Here is a 26,247-nt window from a genome sequence, read left to right as displayed (position 1 = left end):
ACCAGTTAGGGGAGCGTCAAAGATAATGATTGATTTTCAGGATAAAACTGCAGCGGCCGTTGGTTTTTTTTTCTCCGGGTTTGAATCGATTAATCGACGTAAATTATTCGTTTGCTTCGATTATTGGCTGCGCAGTATTCGTTCGATTAATGTTCGATTTCTGTAGGAAGTATTCGATTAATCGATTAATCGAACGATTATCGGGGATCACTAGTTAAAGCATTAAAAAGTTCAAGGTTTTGGTACAGCGTGCAACGCAGTGACGTTTTTTCACATTTTTATTTTGTTACCACAATCAAACAGACTGCGATTCCATACCTCTAGCCCAGCCGGGTGCTATGATTGATGCTAGGATCGTTAGCAAAATCTCAAGCAGAACTGTCAGTGGGATACCCAATTCATATGAAAACAAAGGGAAAATGTCAGTGGGATACCCGATATGTTGGCTCCTGTCAGTTCAATGGGGGTTCTCTAAAGACGTCACCCACCTGCTCTAGCCACACTGTGCAATACACACGCACACAGTCATGTGGAAATAAAACACCTGTCAAACGTCAAACCATCGGCGAGAGCCGAAACGGGAGATTTGCTTGTGTGATTGTTTTCCAATTCAGTCGTCGATTGATAGTGGTGATCAGCGAAGAGCGAAAGGAAACCGACAAGCAAAGCAAAAAAAAAAGACGAAGGGAAAGAATTGTCTCCAGTGATAAGCAAGCGACGGGCAGCGATTTTCGATTTTTCTTGCTTGGTGAAATAACCCACGAATTGGGACCTTTTTTCGGATAGATAAGCCGGAAGGATGCTTCCGCTTGTAGCGGATCTATGCGACGCCTTAGGAAATCGTTCCGAGTACGCTACTAAAGGTGAGTTTTCGGAGTCTACAAACGTTTGATATCTTTTTTTTTTTTGTAAGGATCCCAAGCAGGGGGGAGTGATACATTATTGATTTTTCCTAGCCTTTCTAGGGAAAGAGAGTGCGAGAAAAAAGAAAATACTTCCGAAAATAGAAGTAATTTTCTTGTTTGGAATTGTGGCCAGAGTGGCATGGAACAGCAAGTCTAGGATTATTTCAATGCTCGATTGTCTGAATGCATTCTAGCTGGTAGGGATGTGTATGCAGTCAGGGAACAGTGGCTCAATTTGCTTCAGCTTTGTATGGAAATGAGGTGGTTGATTCATCTTGGAAGGGTTCTAATTACTGCTCCGCAGTGACAAACTTTAATCATATAGTGCTGAAGATTAGATCATACCCTCGAACGGTTTCAGCTGTGTTCAATTTTCATTAATGGTGATGATTCGCGGCTGCATTCGGTTGGTGTCTGAACGCGTCCTGGTTAGAGAGACTGATGATTTGTCATTGCAGTCACGTTCGAGTATTTGAAGTTTGCCGCCGGTTTCAGAAGGTTTGCATAAAATCGAAAAGACGATTCTTGTTGGGAATAGAAGAATTTTTTTTTAGAGGCCGAAGTGAACAGACGCATTTGAGTGACATTTTCATTCGATCAATAAATGCCGAGATTTTATTGGTACAGTTAATACGTGTGAGATGGTTATTGTAGGCATGTTCAATTGGATTCCCATATAATAGGGAAATACTATTGGAATTTACTTTCTGATTGGAATATGCAGACGATAGTCAAATAGTCGAATAAGAAGTTCTGATATGAAACAGGCTTTTTCTGTTCATCACTCTTCACCAAACGTTTACAGAGTCGAGATTTATCTTAAAATGAAACTTATTTGCGATGAATATGTGATCTCCATGGCCTGGTGGTAAACGTGGCGCTTGCCAAGATTGGGACCTCGGGTTCGATTTCTGTTCGGACCAGAAATATTATCGCCAAAGATCTAGGCCAGGGACTCTCAAACTATTTTGGATAAGAGACCCCTTTTCCATATGAAATGACACCATAGACCGCCAAAAACTTTGTGGATGGTCAGTGAGAAAACTTCATGAAATTTTCTCATCTATAAATAGACATAAAATTCCGAAAATATTAATGTAATTAATAATTACAGTGATCGTTCGCTGGTCTGGTCTGGTCCTGGTCTGATTTTTAACTGGGCGAACGCTAATTGGTCCTTGGACCAGTTTTTTTTTTATCCCATTTATTTATTTATTAGGCTCATTAGCATTTTAGCTGTAACAGAGCCGGGTTTTAATCGTGTACATGTACATATGTTTATGTTTCTATAAACTGTAAATTACACAGTAGATAGTAGTAGCCATTTAGGCGTTAATTTTTCTGTTCCATTACATTATGGTAAATTACACAGTAGTAGCTATTTCGGCGTAAGGGTATTCTTTCCGTTCTTCCATTGTTCAGCAGAGCGGACAGCGGAGACAATTGATATTGATCATTGTTGGGCTATTTATAGAACAGCAGCCCGATGTTTCTTGCAGAAAGAGACGAATGAACTCTCAGAGTTTAAAGTCTCTCTAATTCAATACCTTCCTTCCTTCCTTCTTGCAGAGCAGAGCAGTTGTATGGATGAATCGATCTATTTTCGACCGTGGATCGATCTCCATCGCTGATGATGTTTGCGTGGACGTAGTTATTCTATAACAACAAAAAGATGGTCAATTGAGGGCCCTGAGTTTGAACTCACGACCGATCGCTTAGTAAGCGAACGCGTAACCAAGTGGCTACGAAGACCCCCCTTGGACCAGTTAAAAGGCAGAATTTTGTAAACAATCGACGTCATATTCAAATGGAAAATTTGCTGTGAGGGGCATTCGAATGTAATTTGAAATGTTATGAAAATTGACATTATTTTCGCATGACAAAAACATTGATTAAATATCAGAAAAATAATTTCCTCGAATTATATTTCATACCTGTTGTTGCACTCAATGCGAAACTTCCATTGGAATCCTCTGGTTTATCCAATCAACACGAATCGAACAATTCATTGAAGTTTCCCTCGATTTTATTCGACGTTTAACGTGCCGGACCAGTTAAAACGCGAATGTCGATAACTGGTCTTCCCTTTTCGCCCAGTTAGTGAATGTTTATTGTATTAATACAATTTTCACAATTCAATACTTTCCACTAAAATATTAGTCATTCATCTAACGAGTTGGTTCACGTAACACTTATACAGCATCTTGTCGACCCCTGGGAAACTTACATCGACCCCAAGGGGTCGATATCGATCACTTTGAGAACCCCTGATCTAGGCTGGGGTGGGATTGAGTAATGCACATTGTTAGTCCCCAAGAAAAACCACAAAAACCATGAGAAAGCTGCTCTAAGCGAATTGACGTCGCCATAAGCGTCTTTGCTCAGTTCTGGTGGTACACGTGACGTAAAACAGCAGTATTGCGATGGCCCTCCTGCGAGATAGTGGGTAGACCTTGCAAGTCGCACCACAAAAAAAAAACAAACAACAAACGATACACAAGAAAATTTTGACCGGATTAGTCGACATAAACCCAGGTAACGAAAATGTATTAACGATTGGAAACATGGGACATGGAACTGCCGATCTCTCAATTTCATCGGAAGTACTCGTTTGCTTTCCAAACTATTGAACAACCGTAAGGTTGACATCATAGCGCTACAGGAAGTGTGTTGAAGAGGATCTAAAGTACGTACGTTTCGCGATGGTCATAGGGGAAGAGGAGGTAAAATGGACATGTTAGGAATAACTTCAATTATATCTTTGGAACCTCATGTTTCCCAAAACTTTGATACATGTTCTTGCAATTCAATATACTGTTTTTCTACCTAGTTGGCCAAATATTTTACAAAAAAGTGTTTTTCAATGTTTTTTACTGAAATTAAAACAGACCGGAAAGTACATTTTTTCGATGCGGGTAATATGGACATATAGTGGGAGTAATATGAACAGGTTTAAAATACATGAAGCGTAGAGGTTTATCGATCGCGAGAGGAATAATTTTTTTCAACCAAGGTCTGAACTCATCACGAATGTCGGTTAAATGATGAAAAAATCGAATTAATCCACCTAGAAGTGATATCGTACTTTTCAGCAGTATAAACGGACAGACCATCAACTATTTTGCTCTTGGCTCCAGTCAGCTTCTTTTCGCAGTCCATCTTACTCCCACTGGAAACTGTCCATTTTACCCCACCAGTAAAATTATTTCAATAATTGAAATTTTCCACTCAAAAATGCGTATGAAAATTAATACGCAAAAATGCCCGTTTTTGAAAAACTGTTTTTGATGAAACTAAAGTGTTGAGCGCATTTTAAATGATACCACATGATAATTTAAGAGTGTTTTCTGTGTCAGTGTCATTTTATCTGTCATTTTTGTTTTGTTGTGTATTGAAGTTTGCAAAGTTCGAGTCTCCCGCAAAAGTCGCAAAGTAAACATAACCTACACCTGGGCAGTAATGGGTTGAACCACTCAAAATGCTTAATATCGAAGCAGCTGGAGTTCCACACGCGGAATCATGTATGATTTTCGGTTTTTGTTTCCCTTTTCCACTTTTGATCAGTATTCATTGTCATAGGGTGGCTTAAATATTATAGAATAACATGTAGAAGGTTTCCTCATTAACAGAAATCTGTAATGCAAAATGTAACTATACAAATGAACCACCTGTCCGTATTACCCGCGGGAAAACTTTAATTGTATCTTTGAAAACTCATGTTTTCAAAAAATTTAAAGCAGTTTCTTACAGTTCAATATACTGATTTTCGAAATAAGTGGCCAAATGTTTTATAAAAATGTTTTTTCCATGTTTTTTACTGAAAATAAAGCAGGCCGAAAAGTAGAACATTTTTATCGGTGCGGGTATAATGGACATGTAGTGGGGGGATATGGACAGTGTTCATGTTATACGAAGCGTAGAGGTTTATCGCTCGCGGGATGAATAATTTCACTCTCTCTCAGTGTTTGTGCGTCCAGTTACTGAAATAGAACACAAAGAGAAAGCAATATAAAAAAGAGTTCAGTATTCTTCCCATCACTTTCCATCATGCATTGGATGTGATTATGGATGTGACTGTCCATTTCACTAGTGTTGAATGTCTATCCCAAACACGAACAATGATACACAAACATAAACATGTGTAAACAAACTCGATGTTTATAATACAAGAACATCATATACAAAACATTCCACCCGTTGTCGCAGTATTCATTGCTTTCGTTTCGTTTCTTTTCATGCACTAAAATATTTCTTTGTAGAGTATTTTGACGTAGGACTACGTCTTACATTAAGGGTGTCAAATCAGAAAACAGGTCACGTTTTTATGAAATAAGGTTAACGTTAATAACTATTTTCACTGTGAACGAATTCTCATGTTTTGCATACCAATCGAATCGGAAATTCTCTAAGATTCGTTTGATATGCTATACATTACAATTCGCTAATCTCTAACACGGACTTCAAAATTTATGTGCCTGGGGAAATCCACTTTGCAAAAAGTGGAAGTGGATTATATCTGTGGTATAACTGCAAGGGACGTAGGACTATCGTTGATTTAGTGATCATTTGTTTTTAGTTGCATCTGAATCAATTCTGAATGAATGAATAAATGAATATTTGGGGGACTTAGAAAACGAGAGCGTTACGTGGAAGGCACAATATTCAGCGAAAGAAGCAATCACACGAAAGTTGTATAATACATAATATTGTATTGTATTGTGTTATGATTTGTATTCCATTTCCAATAGACAAAATATCTGTTGCATCAAATCAGTCTACATAATTTTTGCGTTCGCTCATCCTTTCTCACAACACTCATTTCTCGTTTGAGAAATCGTTGAGTAAACATCGTTTGCCAGTGCGCGTAGAGCGGGAATTCCTTCTTAATAGCGAATTCGTTTTTGTTCAGTTTCAACCCCAGTGCCGCACTAACTGCTGTCAAAACGTTTTTTTATTCACTCAGTTTCGCACTCAGTGTCGCACTAGTTCGCCCCGAAAACTGTTAGTTTCGCACTGAGATGTTTCACGGGTTGGCACTCGGGTTCACCAATACAACTATACTGAACTGTCAAGTTCCGAATATTATTTTGGAAAATCTAAAAATAATGACTATGAAAATGGAAAACCTGCTGCTTTTGCTTTTGTATTGTTGGAAGCGTAATCCAATTCGGATTCTGATTTTGAAGAGTATATTCGAGTAGACGGCATTGAGCTACGTGTGCTTTCATTGGGAGGTGAAAATAATGATGGATATTCAGGTGGAATAAATTTCAAAATCTAAATTATGAATGAAAATTTACTTTAACGTATCGAATATTTATTTTATGTGATTAAATAAGAGGATTTTTCCGATATCGCAGAAACATATTGAACGAAAACTGTGTCTAATGATGATTTTATATTATAATAGTAATTATTAGTGGAACAAACAGGAAATGCATCGACAAATGGTTAAGTGAGTGTCAGAACTACATGTGTTAGGTAATCGAACAATATGAAGTACAAATTTTCATTCAAACTTTTATATGTTTACACTGCACTTGGCCCTTCTGATCTGATGGAGAACAATTTACCTCCCAAGCACTAATATCACCACCAGACGTCGACACTGTACATTTGCCGTCGTAAATATAAACAAATCAGACTATATAACGCACACCAACAAACCAACGCATTCGTGAAACTGAAAACGTTTTTTTATTACAGAGTCAGTTTGGCACTGACTCAGTTTTAAAAACGAATTCGCTATAAGATTCGTTGCACCGAAAGACGTGGTCTTACGTTGATCGCATTTAATTGAAAAATCACAAAACCAAATGTATTTGGTCGCAGTATTATATGGATAGAAAACATAATAAACTCTTTCGCTTGAATGTAATATTCAGATCCAAGAAAACTGGCAGATTATTTTTCAGCAACGATCACATCTTTCCAGATTCTCCTCGATACTCGAAGCCCACTATTCTAACTCGATAACCTCCTGTTCATTGCACTTGATTGAAAAATCACAAAACCAAATATATTTGATCGCAGTGTTATATGGTTAGTAAACATTAAAATAAACTCTTTCGCTTGAATGTTTTTTTCAATTCCCAGGGGAACTGGCAGATTATTTTTCAGCAACGATAACATGTTTCCGGAATCTTCTTGACGCTGGATGGCAACCAAGCGAAAATAGTTCCGCGCGAAACCGTTTGTGGCATCACTCTCCTCCTGACGGATTCCCTTCTGGCTTAAGGTGCACAAACAGGCTCTTGGTGACACCGTTCATCAGCGCTTTCATGATAAACGAAGTTAGCTTCATCACAACAGCGACAACATGCTCCAATCGCTGTTCAATTATAACTGAGTGGATTTCCGAGCTGCGCTCGCTTATATACCGATTGGTGATTTCAATAGCCTGGTTTGAAAGCAATTTTAAGGCTATAGAAACAAGTTTTTGAATGAAAAAGTAACAAGTATATAAATCGTGGACATTTTATCTTTCGAATGAAGTGTCATACCATTTCGTTCGGTTGTTTAGGAGGTATTAACGCTCAAAATCTCGTTCTCCGGCGTAACGCTTTCGTTTTCGAAACTTTGATTTTACACCCCGGTATAGAAATAAAAGACGTAGTCCTACGTCAATACATGCAAGTCGGGGGTGTTTTTTGATGTTGAGTATTTTTGTACTCGCTTGTCGTTGTGCAGACCGTAATATGTTTCCCTAAAACGTACTATTAAACTGAGAAGCCTGGGAAATCGCCATTTCAAATACTAGAGGTGAATGAACTTTTGCGGTTCGAGAACTACATAAACATAAGATGTGCTACAATTTCAGAGGAAAATGTAAAATACAATGATCGTTTTACAATTCTTCCGTTCACATATTTTGGTAATCCTAGGCATCATATCAAACGTAAAAGTATCCATCGATTTGTTTTTTTGTAACGAAGAACATAATCTATTACAGAAATTTCGATGCATTCTAAAATAACATTCGAAGTGGTAAACAAGTGGATTCCATAATGTAATTGCGTAGTTCTACTTCAAAAATATGCGGTCGTGTCCTGGATACAACCCTTTACAATTTTTCTAATCTTTTTCTTTCGCAGATTCCTCACTCATCAAGCTTCTGGAAATATGACTCCTCTTCCATGGCATCCCATTGACAATTTGCGACAATTTATTAATCTTCAGCAATTATGCAAGACTGATTTACGTTAAAATCGTACACGCGAAAACAATAAGCATTTAATCAAGAGGTGGCAAGCTTCGCACAACAAGCCCTACAAGCAAGCAAATAACCACAATCCACAATCGACGGCAGGATGTCTTACTCAAACGGAACTCAGCTCAAATCATCTCCTCCGCCAGGGGGAGCACCGAGTGGTGGAGGCGCCGGTCAGCCGCGTCCTCCAGGCCGACCCCAAAACTATACAATCTACAACAAAGACTCGGACCGGTTGCTGTGGGAAATGAGGGCGACCAACAGGACCCCAAATACCACCCCGGTCAGTACGGTGCTAAACTCGCCGGATCTTACCGACCTGGACACGAAGATGCGCTACCAGCACAGCACCCTGATGCAGCACCATCAGATTAAGGTGGGCCGCAGTCCGGTCGGAAGTGGGGGCAACAATGACAGTAATAATTCTACCAACCCGTCGAGCCCAACGCAGGTCCATTCGCTGCAGGAGCACCCTGGTCAGTACCAAATGCACCAACGGGAGGCTGCGTTCTCGTCGTTCTCTTTGTTGTCGGACGGAGAGATGGTTGTGTTCGACGACATCGATACCGTAGGGAACAACTGGCGGATGAGTGGGGACCAAGGTATACTAGGGAGTTCCCCGGTGCCCTCGGAGAACGAGGACAGCTGCGGTTCCGACAGGGGGGGTAGTAGTGCTGCCGGACGGGACGGCGATGGTGACGAGAGGAATTACTACGATGTGGATAGCACGAAGATTCAGCGGATTATCGGCGGGTTGACGATCGCGGAGTACGAGGGTTCTCCGCGGAGGTTCGGTAATATCGATCGGGAGGATGTGGAACAAGGAGGTGGAAAGCCACCCGGGAGACCACGGCCGGGATTTCCGAAGGTATGTCATATAGATCAACCGTTTTTATGCGAACATGGTGGTTTGTATACCTGTTTAGTGCAGATTTAAAGAGATTTTTTGTGGAAAATATGCGTCTGAAATTGGAATAAATTTGTTCCGATGGCACCGATGGCGAATTTGAACAATTGACAGGGTAAGTACTGTTTGCTTGCACGCTGATAATTATTTTATGTTCTTATTTCATACTAGCTGACTCGGCAAACTTCATCCAGCCCAAAATTTGTTTTTTGTTATCAATACCTTCAAACATTCACGTTTTCATACTAAGCGCAAGTTCATGAGTCCAATCGCAGAACTGTTCATTGATTGATCTTCTAATTGATCCCGTTGAATTTGCCTTTTACTATAAAATTCCTATTACTTCTACCAAAACTGATCATTATAATATCAGATTATTTTCAGACACAATTGGTCGGTGTTAAGTCAGATCGGACCATGTGACATTTTTATGATTTCGAAAAAAACCAGTTTGAAGTTTGGTGCTGTAAGGGTTTTTCATTGAGCGTTTAAAATAATTTCGATAAGTTATTCCTGCAGCACGCGTGATTTTCCAAATCTGATAAACGTGGAATGTAGCTTACAAAAGGTTTAACCTAATGCAATCAATAACTAGAAACTTTTACTTTTGCGACTTGGTCCGCTCTGACTTAACATCGACCAATTCTCGTTCAAGATTTTTCAACCACTTGCCAATAACATGTTTCTCCGTTACAAGGAATAAATGTTTGATACAGAAAACATGATAGAATAAAGACAGACCTCTCCCCTCTTCTCCCCTTAGCGAGGGGAGAGGAGTGTCTATTCACCATAGGAACGTTTCGTGCCCCCTAAAATCTTCACATGCCAAATTTGGCTCCATTTGCTTGATTAGTTTTCGAGGTATGCAGAAATTTGTTCTTCATTTGTATGACAGCCCACCCAAAGCGAGGGGGAGGAGTGTCGAACCACCATAGAAACATTTATTGCATTCTTAACTCTCCACATGCCAAATTTGGTTTCGTTTGCTTGATTAGTTCTCGAGTTATGCAGAAATTTATGTTTCATTTGTATGGGAGTCTCCCCATTTGAGAGGGGAGAGGAGTAACGAACCACCTTAGAATGTTTCTTCCCCATAAAACCTCCACATGCCAAATTTGGTTTCGTGTGTTTGATTAGTTCTCGAGTTATGCAGAAATTTGTGTTCCATTTGTATGGCAGTCCCCCCTTAGAGAGGAGGGTGGAGTGTCTAACCACCGTGAAAACATTTATTGCGCCCTAAAACCTTCATATACCTAATTTGGTTTCATTTGCTTGATTAATTCTCGAGCAATGCAGAAATTTGTGGTTCATTTGTATGGCAGCCCCCCTTAAGAGAGGGGGGAGGATTATCTAACCACCATAGAATCATTTACATTCATTTGCTTGATTAATTCTCGAGTAATATAGAAATTTGTGTTTCATTTGTATGGCAGCCTGCGTCGTTATTGACTATCTAAAGGTCGAAACTTGCACAATAAGAATGGTTTGCTACTCCCAAGCGTCATTCAGTATGTTCATTGTGCAATTTTTCTGGTTCAGGTCAATCACGGAGAGCAACTACGAAGTGTACAGTCTCCCCAAGCTCAGGCTCAATGTGTATTTCATACGTAAAATCTGTTTTGGTTTTTATCAAATTTTTGCTAAATAATTTATTCATGTTTACAATTGATGAAAATTTACAATATTCATTCACAGGTTAAACTACCATGTTCGTACTGATAATGATGATGATGATGATGTTCTTTTTGTTCATGTATATTGTAAAAAAAAATCATAACGAGCGATATCTACGAAAGTTTGAGCCTCGCGCGCATCTGATAATCCTGGACTTATGGTAATAGTAAACACTGGCAGAATACTAACACACGATGATTTTTTTTTTGTGGGGTCTGAAGTGGAAACCGGAATGGGGTAAGCTCATTCAGAATTGTCGTAAACTATCTCTCTTAATGTTGTCGATATCAACCCCTTGGGGTCGACATAAACGAAAACTGATTTTGGGAGTCGGTGAGATCTAAAAATCGGCCCCCTCAAATGGACACAAATGATAAAAATATCAATTACACTTGATATTTACTGAACTTTAGACATAAAGTTGAAAAAATCGAAATGATGAAAAATCGATGTCAAGATTACTCATTTAACCAATCGCAAATTTTTTCAATTGGTGAGTATTGATTATGTCAATGTCGATACGGATAGAATCATGGTTTTTTATCAGTTTTTGTCTAGTTATTTGCCTATTGTATTCGATTAATAGAAACTCATACCTGTAATAGAGTCAGTTCGGTTTTATTTTTGTTTTATAATACTGGTCTCTTGATTATAATTTAAACATAAATATTATCTATAAGATAAAGCCTGTCCACGTTAAATTTCGGACACCAAGATGATGCCAGTAAAACAAAAAATCACGTAATACAATAAAACCGATTGTTTATTTCAGTAAAACAGACTTATATCTAAAACAAGGAAAGCTTACTTCGGTATTAATTACGTTGTCTGTAAAATTCACGAACTTTCTTGGGAATATCTGCCATTAGGTTCCGTACAGTATCCTCAGATATGGTGGCGGCGGCGATTTTCCATCCCCTCTTGAAATCATAAATGCCATTCGCTTTCCTCTTAGTTTCGAATAGTTTTCGCTTAATCAGAGCCCAGTATTTTTCCACTGGGCGAAGTTCTGGACAGTTCGGTGGATTTGCTGTTTTTGGCACATATTTGACCTCATGTGCATTATACCATTCCAGGATGTATTTTGCATAGTGACAAGAGGCCAAATCTGGCCAAAACAACGCTGGAGAGTCGTGACTTCTTATAAATGGTAGCAACCGCTTCTGGAGACATTCCTTCTCGTAGACATCTTTGTTGATAGTGCCGGTAGAGACGAAAGATTCGGATTTTCGGCCACAACTGCATATGGAAATTGGAATGTTTCCCAAACACAGATTTCGAAACCATGGAGCCTGTGGAAATCGGCATACCAAATTAGATGTAAGCTGCGGGTACTTTTGTACTCGCTTGCGTTTCTGGAAATTGGAATGTTTCCCAAACACAGATTTCGAAATCATGGAGCCTGAGTAAATCGACATTGCAAAATTGATGCAAGCTGCGGGTACTTTTGTACTCACTTGCGTTTCTGGAAATCGGAATGTTTCTCTAACCCAGACTTCAAAACCATGGAGCCTGTAGAAATCGGCATAGAAATTTAGAAGCAAGCAGTGGGAACATTCGTACTCGTTTGCGTTTTTGCAAATTGGAATGTTTCCCTAACACAGTCTTCGAAACCACGAAGCCTGGGGGAAGATGCAAACTACGAGTACTTTTGTACTCGCTTGCATTTTTGCAAACCGGAATGTGTTTTCCCAATACATATGCCGAAACCAAGAAGTTGGGAGAATCGGCAATGCAAATACATTCAAATCGGCAATACTTTTATACCCCCAAACATTTTTACGCTCCAGAATTCGTTTTGCTATCACAAATGCAACGCTTTGGCTCTATTATTCAAGACTGCATTGGAAGATATCCCTTCATGTCGCCAGCTCACTGAACTTCTACGCATACCGTTTGATGATTAGGCAAAATGTTGATAACTATTTCCTGCGATAACAACTATCATAATGCATGAATTAACTTAAATTGAAATTTGTTTGCAATTGAATCCGTAAATAATTTCATTCATTCACTATTTCAATCAATAATTTAATCAATACACAAAAGATAGCCTTGCGCAGCGGCGATATCGTACCCAATGAGCAACATCCGAGGTGGGATTATTGCTAATTGAACAAATACAATTGATTATTAAGCCGAAGGCAGTCCAACGTCAACCTTGCAGTTATATCATAGGTATAACCCATCCACAGTTTTTTGCAGTGAAATTTTGCTTATCATCACGATTGGGCACCTTTTCCACTTTGTACGCCTTCATGCCTCTGCTTCACTTTTTGTACATATGATCTTGATTTTCCAACCTTTCGAGACACATTTCTAACTGAAAGGTTGGGATGTTCCTCAATAATGGTAACCACCTTTCGGTCCATCTGTCGGGAGCATACTTTTCGATTTGTTCCGCTTCCAATCTTCCGATCCACATTTAAGCGCTGGTCAAACGATTTACACACACTAAACACGGTACTCTTCGGCAGTTTTAGCTTTTTGGCGAGATCGCGTACCGACAGTGTTGGATTTTACTGCCGTTTGCGCAAAATGCGTTTGCGTATTTCCACTTGATTTGACGCCATTTTACCAAACTGAAGAAGAATGTAAACATGTTGGACATCGAAATAAAGAGAAGGGTTTCAGCTGTCATTTAAGTGAAATATTTCATTGATTAGTAAAATATTTCATAAACTACACTGAAAGAAAAATGTCCGAAATTTAACGTGGACAGGCTTTAAATCGGTCTGTTCAAACTTTTGTAGTGGTATGAAGTGGGTCATCATCATCATCATAGATTTGATAGTTGTATGCATTGTGAGAAGATGATAATGTTTCGTGATGTTGTTTATTTTTTTAGCGGGTGATTTCACCATGTTTATCGGAAGCCAATCAAACGCCGAGGGCCCAATCTCATCCGGAATTGATCGATTTCAACGAGGATGGCGAACCCGTCGAAGGCCGACGGCCCTTGATTATGACCAGCGAGAGTAAGTTCAATCAAACGTACGTCGATTATTTCTCATCCAGCAATGAGCTTGAAGAGGCCGATCAGCACAATCAAACACCGACGAATTTACTAACCAATAACGATAATCTTAGTGGCGGTGGTGGAGGGAACGATGAAAACTATTTCTTTTCCTATGGGATCAATCGGAATGCTCAAAGCAACTCGTACGTCGGTCAGCGACTGGCTACCAAACCGAATCTCAGTGATGATATAGAGCGGGATGAGGATTCCGGTGATCCTTTGCAGCGAGACGAACACCGGGTGGAACAGAGTTCTGATGACATTCATCTCAGCAACAGCTATCCGTACTATCAAAAGCTTAATAACAATCACTACCATTATGCTAACTCGAACGCGCCCCATGCGGACACTCAGCACTCTCAGCAACGCTTCTATCATTCCCATTTCGCTCATGCTCACGTCGGTTACGGGTCAATCACAGGGGGTGGTGGGGAATCAAGGGATATCGAGCTGTACATTGACTCGGCGGGCAGTCGGAGTAGCGGAGGCGGTGAATCGGAGCTGGAGCAGAGGTCGCACCATGCGCACCATCAACATCATCATCATCATCAGCAGCAGCAACAGCACCAACATCAGCATCAACATTCCATCGATAGTAAGTTGAGAAATTTCACTCTTTCGCCGGAGACGACCGATTACGATTCGAACTGTGGCGATCTGGACTCCGAAGTGTCCCTGCGCTACATTGGGAATGAATATGGTTGGTAGCAAATTACCCCCCTCTCTTAATGATTGCGTTGACATCCGTTGTTTGCATGTGCGATGTTTTCTTTAGATTCCAAAATCTCTTCATATCCAAAACTTGTATGACTCATAGAGCCAATGTTTTCCAGGTATCTCCGGGGATCTGAATGGATTATCGGGACACGGAGGAAACGGTGGGACTAACGATAGCGCCACGGACTATGGTCGACTGTATAGCAGTATGCCAATCCTCGAGGATGGTCTCTCCAGTGGGCATGCTTCCGATACTGAGAACAATCTACCTCTGCCCGGATCGGGGATTTCGATAGTTATGGACCAGCATCAGCTGGCGGCTAGTGCTGGAGGTGCGGTCGAGACTGGTGTGCCAGCTGGGGTGGAGCAAGAGTCGGGGTATCCTTTTATATCTTCCATCATGATGGCTGCCGAGCAGCAGCAGCAGCAGCAGCAGCAGCAAGACCAACAACTGGACTCGAGTGACGTGGTACAGGAGGCTATCAAAGACATCAAAGCAGCTCTGCAGAAGACCAAAATACTGCCTTCAACCGAGGGAATCTCGGCGTTTGACTCCGAGCAGCATGGACCCGATGAGGCTGCATCTCCTGTGTGGGTTCCCAGGTTGGGAGAGATGAAATTTTTTTTTTGCTTTTCAATGAATATATCGATTACTTTCGAATCCTAGATCATACGACAAATCCCGCGAGAGTTTGGATTCCGATCAGCCGGTGAAACTGTTGAGTGCGGACGAGGAGGAAGCGGACACCGATTTGGAGACGGATCGTCTCCTAGGCCAGCAGCGGTTAGATGAGCATGGTTTCGGCGAAGACAAGGTAGGTCGTCAGGTCACGTTTCCCCTGTCCTAAATGTCTGTATCAGTGTGATTGTTCTGTTCATGTCTTAAACAAACGTTAGAGCTGGACGGAACGGCCAACGATCCGATCGGCACGGTCGCCATCGGTGTCTCTGGTCAGCAAAAACCAGACCGCTATCCGGGCCGGCGTTGGGACGCAACTGTCCGCCGAATCGCCCGTGAACAACAACCTCGGTATCACGGGTGTTTACGGGAACGGCGGCTCGATGCAGTGTATCACGACGGGGTCCGAAAAGGAGGACCTCAAGCAGCAGCCACTCACGCCTCCGGGCGAAACCAGTCCGGTGCTCAAAAGTGTTAGTTGACTTTGATTTGTTTGTATGCTTTTTTTGTGTTTCTGCCCTGGTTGGTCTCAATATTCGATCGATTTTAGTATTTCAAATATTCTAAGAGCGGGAAGCGAGCGGCTGTACGATGCGATACACCAGATCATACTAAAGATCTGGGCGGATGAGTAAATGCCGAACGACTGGCTGGAAGGCCTCATATGCCCAATCTACAAGAAGGGCCATCGACTTGATTGTAGCAACTATCGAGGCATTACGTTGCTCAACTCCGCATACAAAGTGCTCTCCCGTATCCTGTTCTTCAGATTGAGACCGCTAGATGAACCCTTCAGTGGCGAATACCAGGCTGGTTTTCGACAGGGGCGTTCCACAACGGATTAAATGTTTACCCTGTGACAGATCCTCGACAAGCTTCGGGAGTATAACTTGCAGACTCACCATCTGTTTGTAGATTTCAAGGCGCCATACGACTCAGTGAAAAGAAACGAGCTGTGGCAGATTATGCTGGAACACGGTTTTCCGACAAAAATAATTTAGCTGAGTCGTATGACACTGGAAGGTACGAAGTCATGCGTGCGGATAGCTGGCGAGACATCAGCCGTGTTTGTTACTTTAGACGGACTGAAGCAGGGGGATGCGCTCTTCAACTTACTGTTCAACATAGCCCTTGAAGGAGCAGTACGAAGAGCAAACGTGCGAAGAAACGGTACGATCATCACGAAATCGCACACGTTTCTTGGTTTTGCAGACGACATTGATATCATCGACCGTAGGGCCGTGGAGGAGGCCTTCAGGCCTTTTAAGAGGGAAGTGGCGAAGTTGGGACTTATCACCAATTCTGCCAAAACAAAGTACATGGTAGCTGGCAGGGAGCGTGGAGGTTCCGGTTGGGTTACTGAGTTGATGCACACTGCAACTTTACGGTTGGTGAGATATGAGTGTAGCCATTCAGTTATGTGTTCTAGAAATCGCATTTTCCCAAATCAAGTACCCATGTGGAACAGTATCGAATGCTTTGGAAAAGCCGACGTAAATGGAATCAACCTGATTACTGGTCTCGACTTCATCATATAGAACGCGAGTGTAACACATTAGCTTAAAATTCAACTATATCGAATTTGGTGGTCCAGGATAGAACTGTTGGGTTTGCGTGGCTTTGTAAAAGCAACTGATGAAGTTTGATACATAACTATTTTTTGTTCTCGTAAGAATAATGCACGAGATTGTTCATGACCGCTCCATGCGGAAACAGAAAAGAAACTGATGCTTTTGAAAATCTTTGCGTCACTGGGACACCTAGCCGATTGCGCAAATGTATGCGAATATTTTTCTTCGCTCGGGCGCATTTACAAGCGAAAATTTTCTCATGACTACTCCTTGCGAATGCAAAAGAAAGAACTAAATGGATTGCTGAGCTGACATCCGCTTATATATAGATTTTTGTTTAATAGCTTGCTTTCTAAATAATTTTTGAGTTATTGAAGCAAGTTTTTGGATCAATAAGTAACACGCATATAACGATTTTATCTTTCGAATGAAGTGGACATCATACCATTTCGTTCAGTTGGTTAGGAGTTATTAACGCTCAAAATTTTGTTGTTCCGGTGCAACGCTTTGTTGGTCAATCTCAGCGACCAGTTTATTTCACGGTCTCTTCATGTCTACAGCATTTCGAGTCACAATTCCTGCTTGACAATTAATTGCCCATTATTTTTCGATAGGGTGAAATTAGAGGCAATTGGGAGCATTGAGGTCTTCATCAATGTACTCGACCCCAATGCCACGGTTCTACTGAATCACCTCTCGACTGTAGTGGCAGCTTGCCAAATCTAGCCAAAACTTCACCGGACCTTTGTGAGCCTTAATTAACGGAAGGTGACGTTTCTGCAGGCACTTTTCCCTATACATTTTCGAGTCCCATATCTTGATTGTGACGAAGACTCTGGGTTTCTGTCCACAGTTGCAAATCCCTTGCCAGTTCAAGAACTTCCTGATAAGTTTATCAGCGAAGACTGACTTAAATTTGTTGGGGACATCTTCTTCCAGGCCTGAGAGCAGTCCAAAATCCATGTTTACGTACGTTTCGTCATCCATCCTTCGTACTTTCGAGCACGTCTTTTAGTCACCAGATTTTGCTTCAGCGTCTTGTGTGATTGCTTGCAGGCACGGGAATTACGATAACCTTCTCGCATAGGGACTCTTCGAGCGAAGTCGTAGTCCGAGGTTCCTGAGTTTGTTTTAATTGTTTTCTATACATATTCAGCAGTTATCTGCAACATGATGATTGAATTGTGATGGCAAACCAAATGCAAAACAAAAGTTAGAGAGTGTGCCAAAGACGTTCATTGATATGCTATTGTCTGACTACCTCGAATAGTAAGAAGTTATTTATGAACATATGTATTCACTAGACTTGAAGCATCAATCGGATTCAGTTCTAAGAAAGATTATCTTCTAGCATTCGTGACAAAGAGTAGAAACTGGTATGGAAGGATCAGCTGGAAACATTTTTGTTCGACAGGCTCTGCAGTGTGACCACCAAAATAGCGAACGAACTGGAATTGCTTATCCATCTGGATTCAATGGACTAGTTTGAGACTTTACGGCATCTGGATTCAATGGACTAGTTTGAGAAGTTTGAAGGTACAAGTCAACTGGTATTTCCCTGAACTAGCGCAAGAAGATGTTGCTTTATTCGGCCAATCATCGACTACGAAGAACTAGCTAGACCCAGATTTAGATAATTGAAACATTTACTTTCAGATTTTTTATTTTTTTAAAATAAGTAAATGCTGCGTCAATCTAGCTACATTGAAATAACCGAACGAATTCCATTATTTGTTTTAAAGAGCCTTTAAACTTTTAGTACCGAACGAAAGTTGAGACCAATCTAAATATCGCATTAAACTTTCCGTCATGGCTTGCAATCCTATTTTTAATTATATTAAATATCTTCATATTTTTCCCTTTCTTTTACAGGACAAAAAAGGCAAAAGCAAAACAAAGGAAGGTAAGTAACTGCGGTTTCCCATGACCAACTCACATTGTTGTTATCATTCGTCAAAACAACCAAAGAGAATACATGTTTACTTGTTCTTGTTTCCGTCCATCATATTTGTGTATCATAAAAAAATTGATTCTCTTTCGCACGCCTTACCCTTTTACCCCTTGGATGTTGACCCATCACCCGTGTCACGATGTTGTAAGTGTTCCCTCAAATATAAATCGATGTACGCGTATGTCGCTGTGTATTGTCATTTTTCTGAAACTTTTATTTGTGAACTCGTATTGAACATGACATTACCCGTTTCCATCGGAGACATGTCCCCGTGAAGGTTTTTCAAGTTTTCCATAGTGGAAATTGTTTTTACCAAAGAGGTTGCCAAGAATGCGAAAATCATCGTTTATTATAGGAAAGCGAAATTCCTCATGAACGAATTATCTTGGTTAGAAACTACAGTACAATCTCGATTTTCAGCACTCAATGGCAAAAATTCGGGAGAGTCTCAAGAATTGCCATGGAACTCGTTTTTGCGGATAATGTTCGTGAATAAATGAAGTTGTCATCGAGAGACGCGGCGAAAATAAATGACAAGAGTCTAGCAATTATTTGTTCAAAAAACAATGGAAAGGGCTAGTTTGAGAAGTTTGAAGGTACAAGTTGTACCGAACCGTAACGCGAAGCAAAATATGCACTTCAATTTTTTGTTTGAACACACGTGCTGTAATGTCATAACAATGCAAGGTTGTTGTACCGAACCGTAACGCGAAGCAAAATATGCACTTCAATTTTTTGTTTGAACACACGTGCTGTAATGTCATAACAATGCATTGCTTTTTGGCCTGGCAATAGCAAAGACTGTGTCGGCGTTGCTCATGATAATGAATGGATTCTTCTTTATTTCGCTTTCCCTTTCTGTTTCGCGTACATGTCGACCATGAATTGTTGGCACAGCTCACGACATCGTAGAATTACGTTGTCCTGACCGCGTCGAAACATCATACGATACACATAAAAATCCATCAAGCGCACCCTCTTGTTTGTTTCGTTATAAAACTAACACCATTTGCATGAATATTAATTCAAAATGGTTAATGGAGCATTGATTTTAGAGCCTGTCACTCAGAATAAATCTATCACAAACATCGTTGAACAAGATTGTGATAGATTTAAGGGCGGGGGGGGGGGGGGGTGTGTTTGGGTGTTCGTCTGCCATACAAATGAAACACAAATTTCTACATTACTCGAGAATTAATCAAGCAAACGAAACGAAATTTGGCATGTGGAGGTTTTAGGGTGCAATAAATGATTCTATGGTGGTTAGATAATCCTCCCCCCTCTCTTAAGGGGGGCTGTCATACAAATGAAACACAAATGTCTGCATTGCTCGAGAATTAATCAAGCAAATGAAACCAAATTATGCATATGGAGGTTCTAGGGTGCAATAAATGTTTCTATGGTGGTTAGACACTCCACCCTCCTCTCTAAGGGGGGGCTACCATACAAATGAAACTCAAATTTCTGCATTACTCGAGCATTAACACTCCTATACTCGCGCATTGGTCTGTCAGACCGAGAAATCAATAATTCGTTCATTTCTCAGAAAATATCAACACTACGACTTTGCGATTATCTCTAGCTTCGTTATTCGTCGTTCGCAATAGTTTAGCGTATCGCATGTGTTGGTACAAAGGCGACTTTTTTTAACACTTTCGGTCTGACACACCGACGCGAGTATAGGAGTAACTTTTTTGGACAAATGCCATTTTTCATATTCTAGAATATTGTTGAATGAAATGTATAAATTAATGATAGTGGCGTGGAATATTTATTGAATATAATGCATAAGATAATGACCGGACTATTCTTATTTGATTTCAGTCCCTTTTGTAACTGGATTGAACGGATCCATATATTAACTATTCGTCGTTAGATTCATACGTTCAAAAGCAAAATATGAATATTTGACTTTCGTATAGTTATTCGCTAAATATAATGGTCATACATATACACACTTGTGAAAGAATTTCACTTGTGGAAGAATTGTGAACAGTAAACTATAAACTAATCAGTGGCTTATGGTAATTTTGAACAGTTACAGTTTCGGGGATATTTTTTTTATAATGAACAATATCTACAAGAAAACAAGAAAAAGAAAAGGACGTTCCTACAAATAACCTGTATGCCCCATCTAAAAAAGGCATTAATTCTTAGTTTACCAAGAATTAAGAGACAAAGAATATTAGAAATATGCAAACTTTATATTCCAGAACCTTTATCATCTAGTAATTATCTACAATACGTTATACATTCTTCATTTGATAAAAAAAAACCCGAAAAACCCGCAACAACTGCATGAAATGTAAAAAAAATATGTTTACTTCGAGCATGCAGTTATGCTATGTTCCGATTCTTACTCCAATGAAACCACAATCGATTAATACATTTTTATGTTATTTTATAGCTCTTTATACTTCCATGAATTATATTCAGTTGCTTACTTTTAATTAACCCTCCTATACTCGCGTGCAAAATCATAACACGTATACTCGCGCACGGTGTCACAGACCGAAAATTAAACTTCTCTGTAATGTTGCCATTGTGTATTTTTCAGGCTTTATTGGCATTTATTTGAAGAAGAGGGTATGATTGAATGAAAAAACTCCTAAAAATATGTTTTCTTCGTCTTTATTATGTTTTAATAGTCATCTAATCCAGCCTCATCATAACAGAGTAATTTTTTATACTCCAACAAAAATAACGAAGTTCGAATTTTTCACTGTTATTAACACTCCTATACTCGCGCATTGGTCTGTCAGACCGAGAAATCAATAATTCGTTCATTTCTCAGAAAATATCAACACTACGACTTTGCGATTCTCTCTAGCTTCGTTATTCGTCGTTCGTCATCGTTTAGCGTATCGCATGTGTTGGTACAAAGGGGACGTGTGCCACTTTTTTAACACTTCCGGTCTGACACACCGACGCGAGTATATCCATATATTAACTATTCGTCGTTAGATTCATTCGTTCAAAAGCAAAATATAAATGTTTGACTTTCGTATAGTTATTCGATAAATATAATGGTCACAAATATACACACTTGTGAAAGAATTTCACTTGTGGAAGAGTTGTAAACAGTAAACTATAAACTAATCGGTGGCTTATGGTAATTTTTAACAATTACAGTTTCGGGGATATTTTTTTTATAATGAACAATATCGACAAGAAAACAAGAAAAAGAAAAGGAAGTTACTAGAAATCCTTTTATATTATCTTTTTATGCCCCATCTAAAAAAGGGAATAATTCTTAGTTTACCAAGAATACAGAGACAAAGAATATTAGAAATATGCAACATTCATATTCCAGAACCTCTATCATCTGGTAATTATCTAGAAGGTCGTTATACATTCTTCTCTTCGAAGAAAGACCAAAAAACACGCCACAACTGCATGTAATGTAAAAAATATGTTTGTTTCGAGCATGCAGTTATGCTATGTTCCGATTCTTACTCCAATGAAACCACAATCGATTAATACATTTTTATGTTATTTTATAGCTCTTTATACTTCCATTAATTATATTCGGTGGCTTACTTTTAATTAATGACAGTGAAAAATACGAATTTCGTTATTTGTGTGTTTTTTTTTATTTAAATCGTTTATTTTTACAGGCTCAGTTACATAGGTTTAAAGGAGCCGAACTCCTGTTATTTGTGTTGGAGTATCAAAAATTACTCTGTTTTGAATCATACCCTCTTCTTCGAATAAATGCCAATAAAGCCTGAAAAATACACAATGGCAACATTACAGAGAAGTTCAATTTTCGGTCTGTGACACCGTGCGCGAGTATACGTGTTATGATCTTGCACGCGAGTACAGAAGGGTTAAGAATGATACAAATGATAAAAATTAGAAGGATTGTGCTTAAGACACGATCGTGTTGTAAATGTAAGACTATGAAATGTTCGCCGTCGAGAACAAACATAGCAATATAAGAACGAAACTCTTCACTACAAATATTTGGTAGAATTGACTAGGACCTTGAGTGAGGGTCGGGAACGGTTGTGCAACCACAGCAACCAATGTGGAACAAATTTTCAGCTTAGTTTTTCACCGAAGAACACCGCAGTAAAACACTTCCTTGCATCTGACTCAAAATGCGCCGAACTTTGACGCCACTTTTAACCTGGAAACAATTCACGATTTCCCATGAATTGAACGATTGATCGGAAAAAAATCATCAATAAGATAATCCGCACCGCGGATCGAGATTCTACTGTACAATTTTCTGACGTTGATAACCGCTTCCTCTTCACTAAGATTATTGTACATCCTTGCAATCTTTTATCAGTTTTTAAAAAACTTGAAAAACCATAAATCCAGCAGTAAGATCCGATGTATCAATTTCCTGTGAGACGACAGTGCATACATACACAGCTTAGCAGACCCCACCAAAAATCAATCCCCAATCAAATAATAACACTAACGCGCCACTTCTTGCAGGCCTCCTAAATCCCTCAGTACTGATCGAGGGCGTTCTGTTCCGAGCGCGCTATCTCGGCTCGACCCAGCTGGTGTGCGAGGGTCAGCCAACGAAGTCGACCCGCATGATGCAAGCCGAGGAGGCGGTTTCGAGGATTAAGGTAAGCCGCTCGCCTCCCAACACCCAACATTTTGTTTCATCCCGTTTTCTCTTGACATGAGAGAGAGAGAGAAAGTGATCTCAGCGATAGTTGTTGCTACGTTACGCTAATCAAATCAAACGCTATGTTTCTTTCGAAAAATGCTCGCTTGCCCCCCCTAACACACGAATATCGAACCGAAGGCTTTGGTAAGACGCTAGTTTGTTTTTTTTCTTTCTATTTTTCACTGTACTTTCATATCATACGAGTAGTTAGTAATTTTGTGTATCTCAATGGTTGTCGACGGGAAGTAACGAGAGCTTACCGATTTTCCACAGGCACCTGAGGGCGAATCTCAACCGAGCACCGAGGTGGATCTGTTCATTTCGACGGAAAAAATAATGGTGCTCAATACTGATCTGAAGGAGATCATGATGGACCACGCGTTGCGCACCATCTCTTACATTGCCGACATCGGAGATCTGGTGGTTCTGATGGCACGAAGACGCTTCGTACCGCAGGATGTGGATCCGGGGGATCCGGCGGCTCCGTTGGCGACAGCTGTGCAAGCTACCATCAATGCCGGGACTACCACTACCGGGGCCACCGACAGTGGCGGTAGTCCACCAAAGAAATCCCTGCCGCGGGGTAACCGGACGCCTAAAATGATCTGCCACGTGTTCGAGAGCGAGGAGGCCCAATTTATCGCCCAGTCGATCGGGCAGGCCTTCCAGGTGGCCTACATGGAGTTCCTGAAGGCGAACGGAATTGAGGATCATAGTTTTATGAAGGAAATGGACTACCAGGAGGTGCTCAATAGTCAGGAGATATTCGGGGATGAGTTGGAGATATTCGCCAAGAAGGAGCTGCAGAAGGAGGTTGTGGTGCCGAAAGCGAAAGGGGAAATACTGGGGGTTGTGATCGTTGAGTCGGGCTGGGGATCGATGCTACCAACAGTGGTGATAGCGAATTTGGCGTCCACAGGGGCGGCAGCCAGGTGCGGCCAGTTGAACATTGGCGACCAGATTATAGCGATCAACGGGTTGAGTTTGGTGGGACTGCCACTGTCCACCTGCCAGGGTTACATTAAGAACACAAAGAATCAGACGGCTGTGAAGTTTACCGTTGTACCGTGTGCGCCTGTGGTGGAGGTGCGAATCAAGCGACCAAATACGAAGTATCAGCTCGGGTTCAGCGTGCAGAATGGAGTGGTAAGTGGAACGAAATTATGGAATTGAGCGATTCCATTTGAATTGGATGGTCGATTTTTTTTGTATTTTTTTATTTGCTTCAAATTTTGCCGAAGCATTCTTTATGATTCAAAAAAGACAATTTGCATCATCGGTTTGCCATTTTGACTCTAGCCTTACTTTTGAGAATCCTCGCTCAATTGCTTGAAAATTTTCAAAAAAATATCACTCAGAATCGGTTGGTTCGATTGATTTGGCGTCTGTCGCAATGTTTCTGGTTATTATTGGGGCTATATGGAGAAAGTATGTACTGTTTAAAGCTTATTCGGAAATAACACTTAAAAACAGGGCCCGGAATCTTCGAAGATGAAAAATGAAAATCGACTCTCCTCTCAGTAGCTTCGCTTCGACTAGGACTACTTCGGCATTTGCCGTCAACATTCATCCTACATTCAACCTGCCTTCAATCCACACTTCTACTCCTCCTGACACGAATCGCGTTACCCGCGTACACAATCGTATTTTAACGCCCATATAAAGTGAAACGAAAACTTGATTTCTGATGCAAAAAAGTAGTTAAACCATTATTGGACGGCTTCATTGTTTACCCACCGTGAACTCAAACCAACGAACTTAGACAGTTACCGGGTATGCTATAAAGGTCCTCCCGTTAGTATTAATAAATAGCGTGCAGTTTGGGAGGAATTCTAAACAAAATTTTAGTTCACTTTGTCTCCGAGTTCAATTTTGTGAAAAAAAAACACACAGAAAAGAGGGTTTATATCAACAAAATTCACAAATTTGTCAGCGTTTCTGAACACAACACTGCACGCTATTTTATATGAGTGAGTAATTTTCGTGTACGATACTAACAAGCTCGCCTGTAGTATATGTCAAACCAGGTTGAACTCAAACATCGATACATGCGTACGTGATACATGAAAGAAAGAGAAATGAATTCATTCTGGGAGGAGTCACTTCAATAGATAGCAAGTCACAGTGAGATAGCAACTAAACATCCGAATGATTGTTGAGACATGTTGACGGAGAAAACTATTTTCCCATTGAATACGAAATCGAATTTCTTCATAGTCCCCTGATTATCCTCAATCGAATATGACATTGCCGAGCCCTTACAGTGCCTCTGTGCCTCAACCTCTACGTGCGATTCAGTACACAAACTCCTTGCCTCTAACGGTATGAAAACCAACGATGTACGGAACACATGTGAGCTTTCGCACTAATCTACTCAAAGCTTTCGTGAACATTCAACATTGGCACTGTTACTTTTATCAAACAATGCGGCCTCTTTGATATGGTGAAACATTCTCTGTATTTAACATTTAGTGGAATAGAAACGAGAAATAGTGCTTTGGTGAGCGAGCGAGGGCACTCTACATCAATTTCCCAATTATAACTAAATGGATTTCCGGGCACCCGCTTATATACAAATTTGTGTGTTTCCAATAGTGTTTTCGGAGCTATTTTATGCTTTTGAAACTGGTTTGTCGGGGCAATAAGTAGCAAACATATAACTCTTAGACCTATTCCCTTTCGAATAAAATGATAACCGAACCACTTCGTTGGGCAGAAAAATAATTATTAACGTTCAAAGTGGATTCCTGCTCGGAAATACGTATGTGGCTCTAAAAATGTGCTGGTTTGTCATTTAGAGGAAATTTTTTTTTCTCAGGAGCCATCAAATGTGGCTTCCAGGGCATGTTTCAATCGCAGGTGGGAGGGAAAAGCCCTTTATCCGACACTTTCGCAGGCCAGATTACGTCGACGCACAACTGAGGGGATGCGACTATACGCGATCTGGTGGTAGCACGTCTTCAAGGAGTCTGGTCTGGCAG

General features: G+C 40.4%; 1 protein-coding gene across 6 annotated transcripts in view; it reads left to right on the top strand.

Moving 5' to 3' along the window:
- The first annotated feature begins 584 nt into the window (after positions 1–584).
- LOC129768056 (amyloid-beta A4 precursor protein-binding family A member 2) overlaps positions 585–26,247 on the top strand; it is a 32,648-nt gene continuing 6,985 nt past the window's right edge. The window contains exons 1-9 of one of the 6 annotated variants that reach the window (XM_055769459.1): positions 586–863; positions 8,000–8,983; positions 13,545–14,310; positions 14,549–15,035; positions 15,100–15,247; positions 15,330–15,584; positions 18,555–18,585; positions 23,083–23,222; positions 23,540–24,412. In XM_055769459.1, coding sequence (XP_055625434.1) covers positions 8,216–8,983; positions 13,545–14,310; positions 14,549–15,035; positions 15,100–15,247; positions 15,330–15,584; positions 18,555–18,585; positions 23,083–23,222; positions 23,540–24,412 — 3,468 coding nt within the window. In that variant the 5' untranslated portion in view covers positions 586–863; positions 8,000–8,215. Of the gene's footprint in view, positions 864–7,999; positions 8,984–13,544; positions 14,416–14,548; positions 15,036–15,099; positions 15,248–15,329; positions 15,585–18,554; positions 18,586–23,082; positions 23,223–23,539; positions 24,413–26,247 lie in introns of all 6 variants that reach the window. The other 5 variants (XM_055769449.1, XM_055769440.1, XM_055769486.1 and 2 more) reach the window with 5 other exon arrangements.

This window comes from Toxorhynchites rutilus, chromosome 1, assembly GCF_029784135.1.
Source record: "Toxorhynchites rutilus septentrionalis strain SRP chromosome 1, ASM2978413v1, whole genome shotgun sequence".
Classification (NCBI taxonomy): Eukaryota; Metazoa; Arthropoda; class Insecta; order Diptera; family Culicidae; genus Toxorhynchites; species Toxorhynchites rutilus.
Note: the sequence above shows the minus strand (reverse complement) of the source record. Positions and strands in the feature narration are given on the sequence as shown.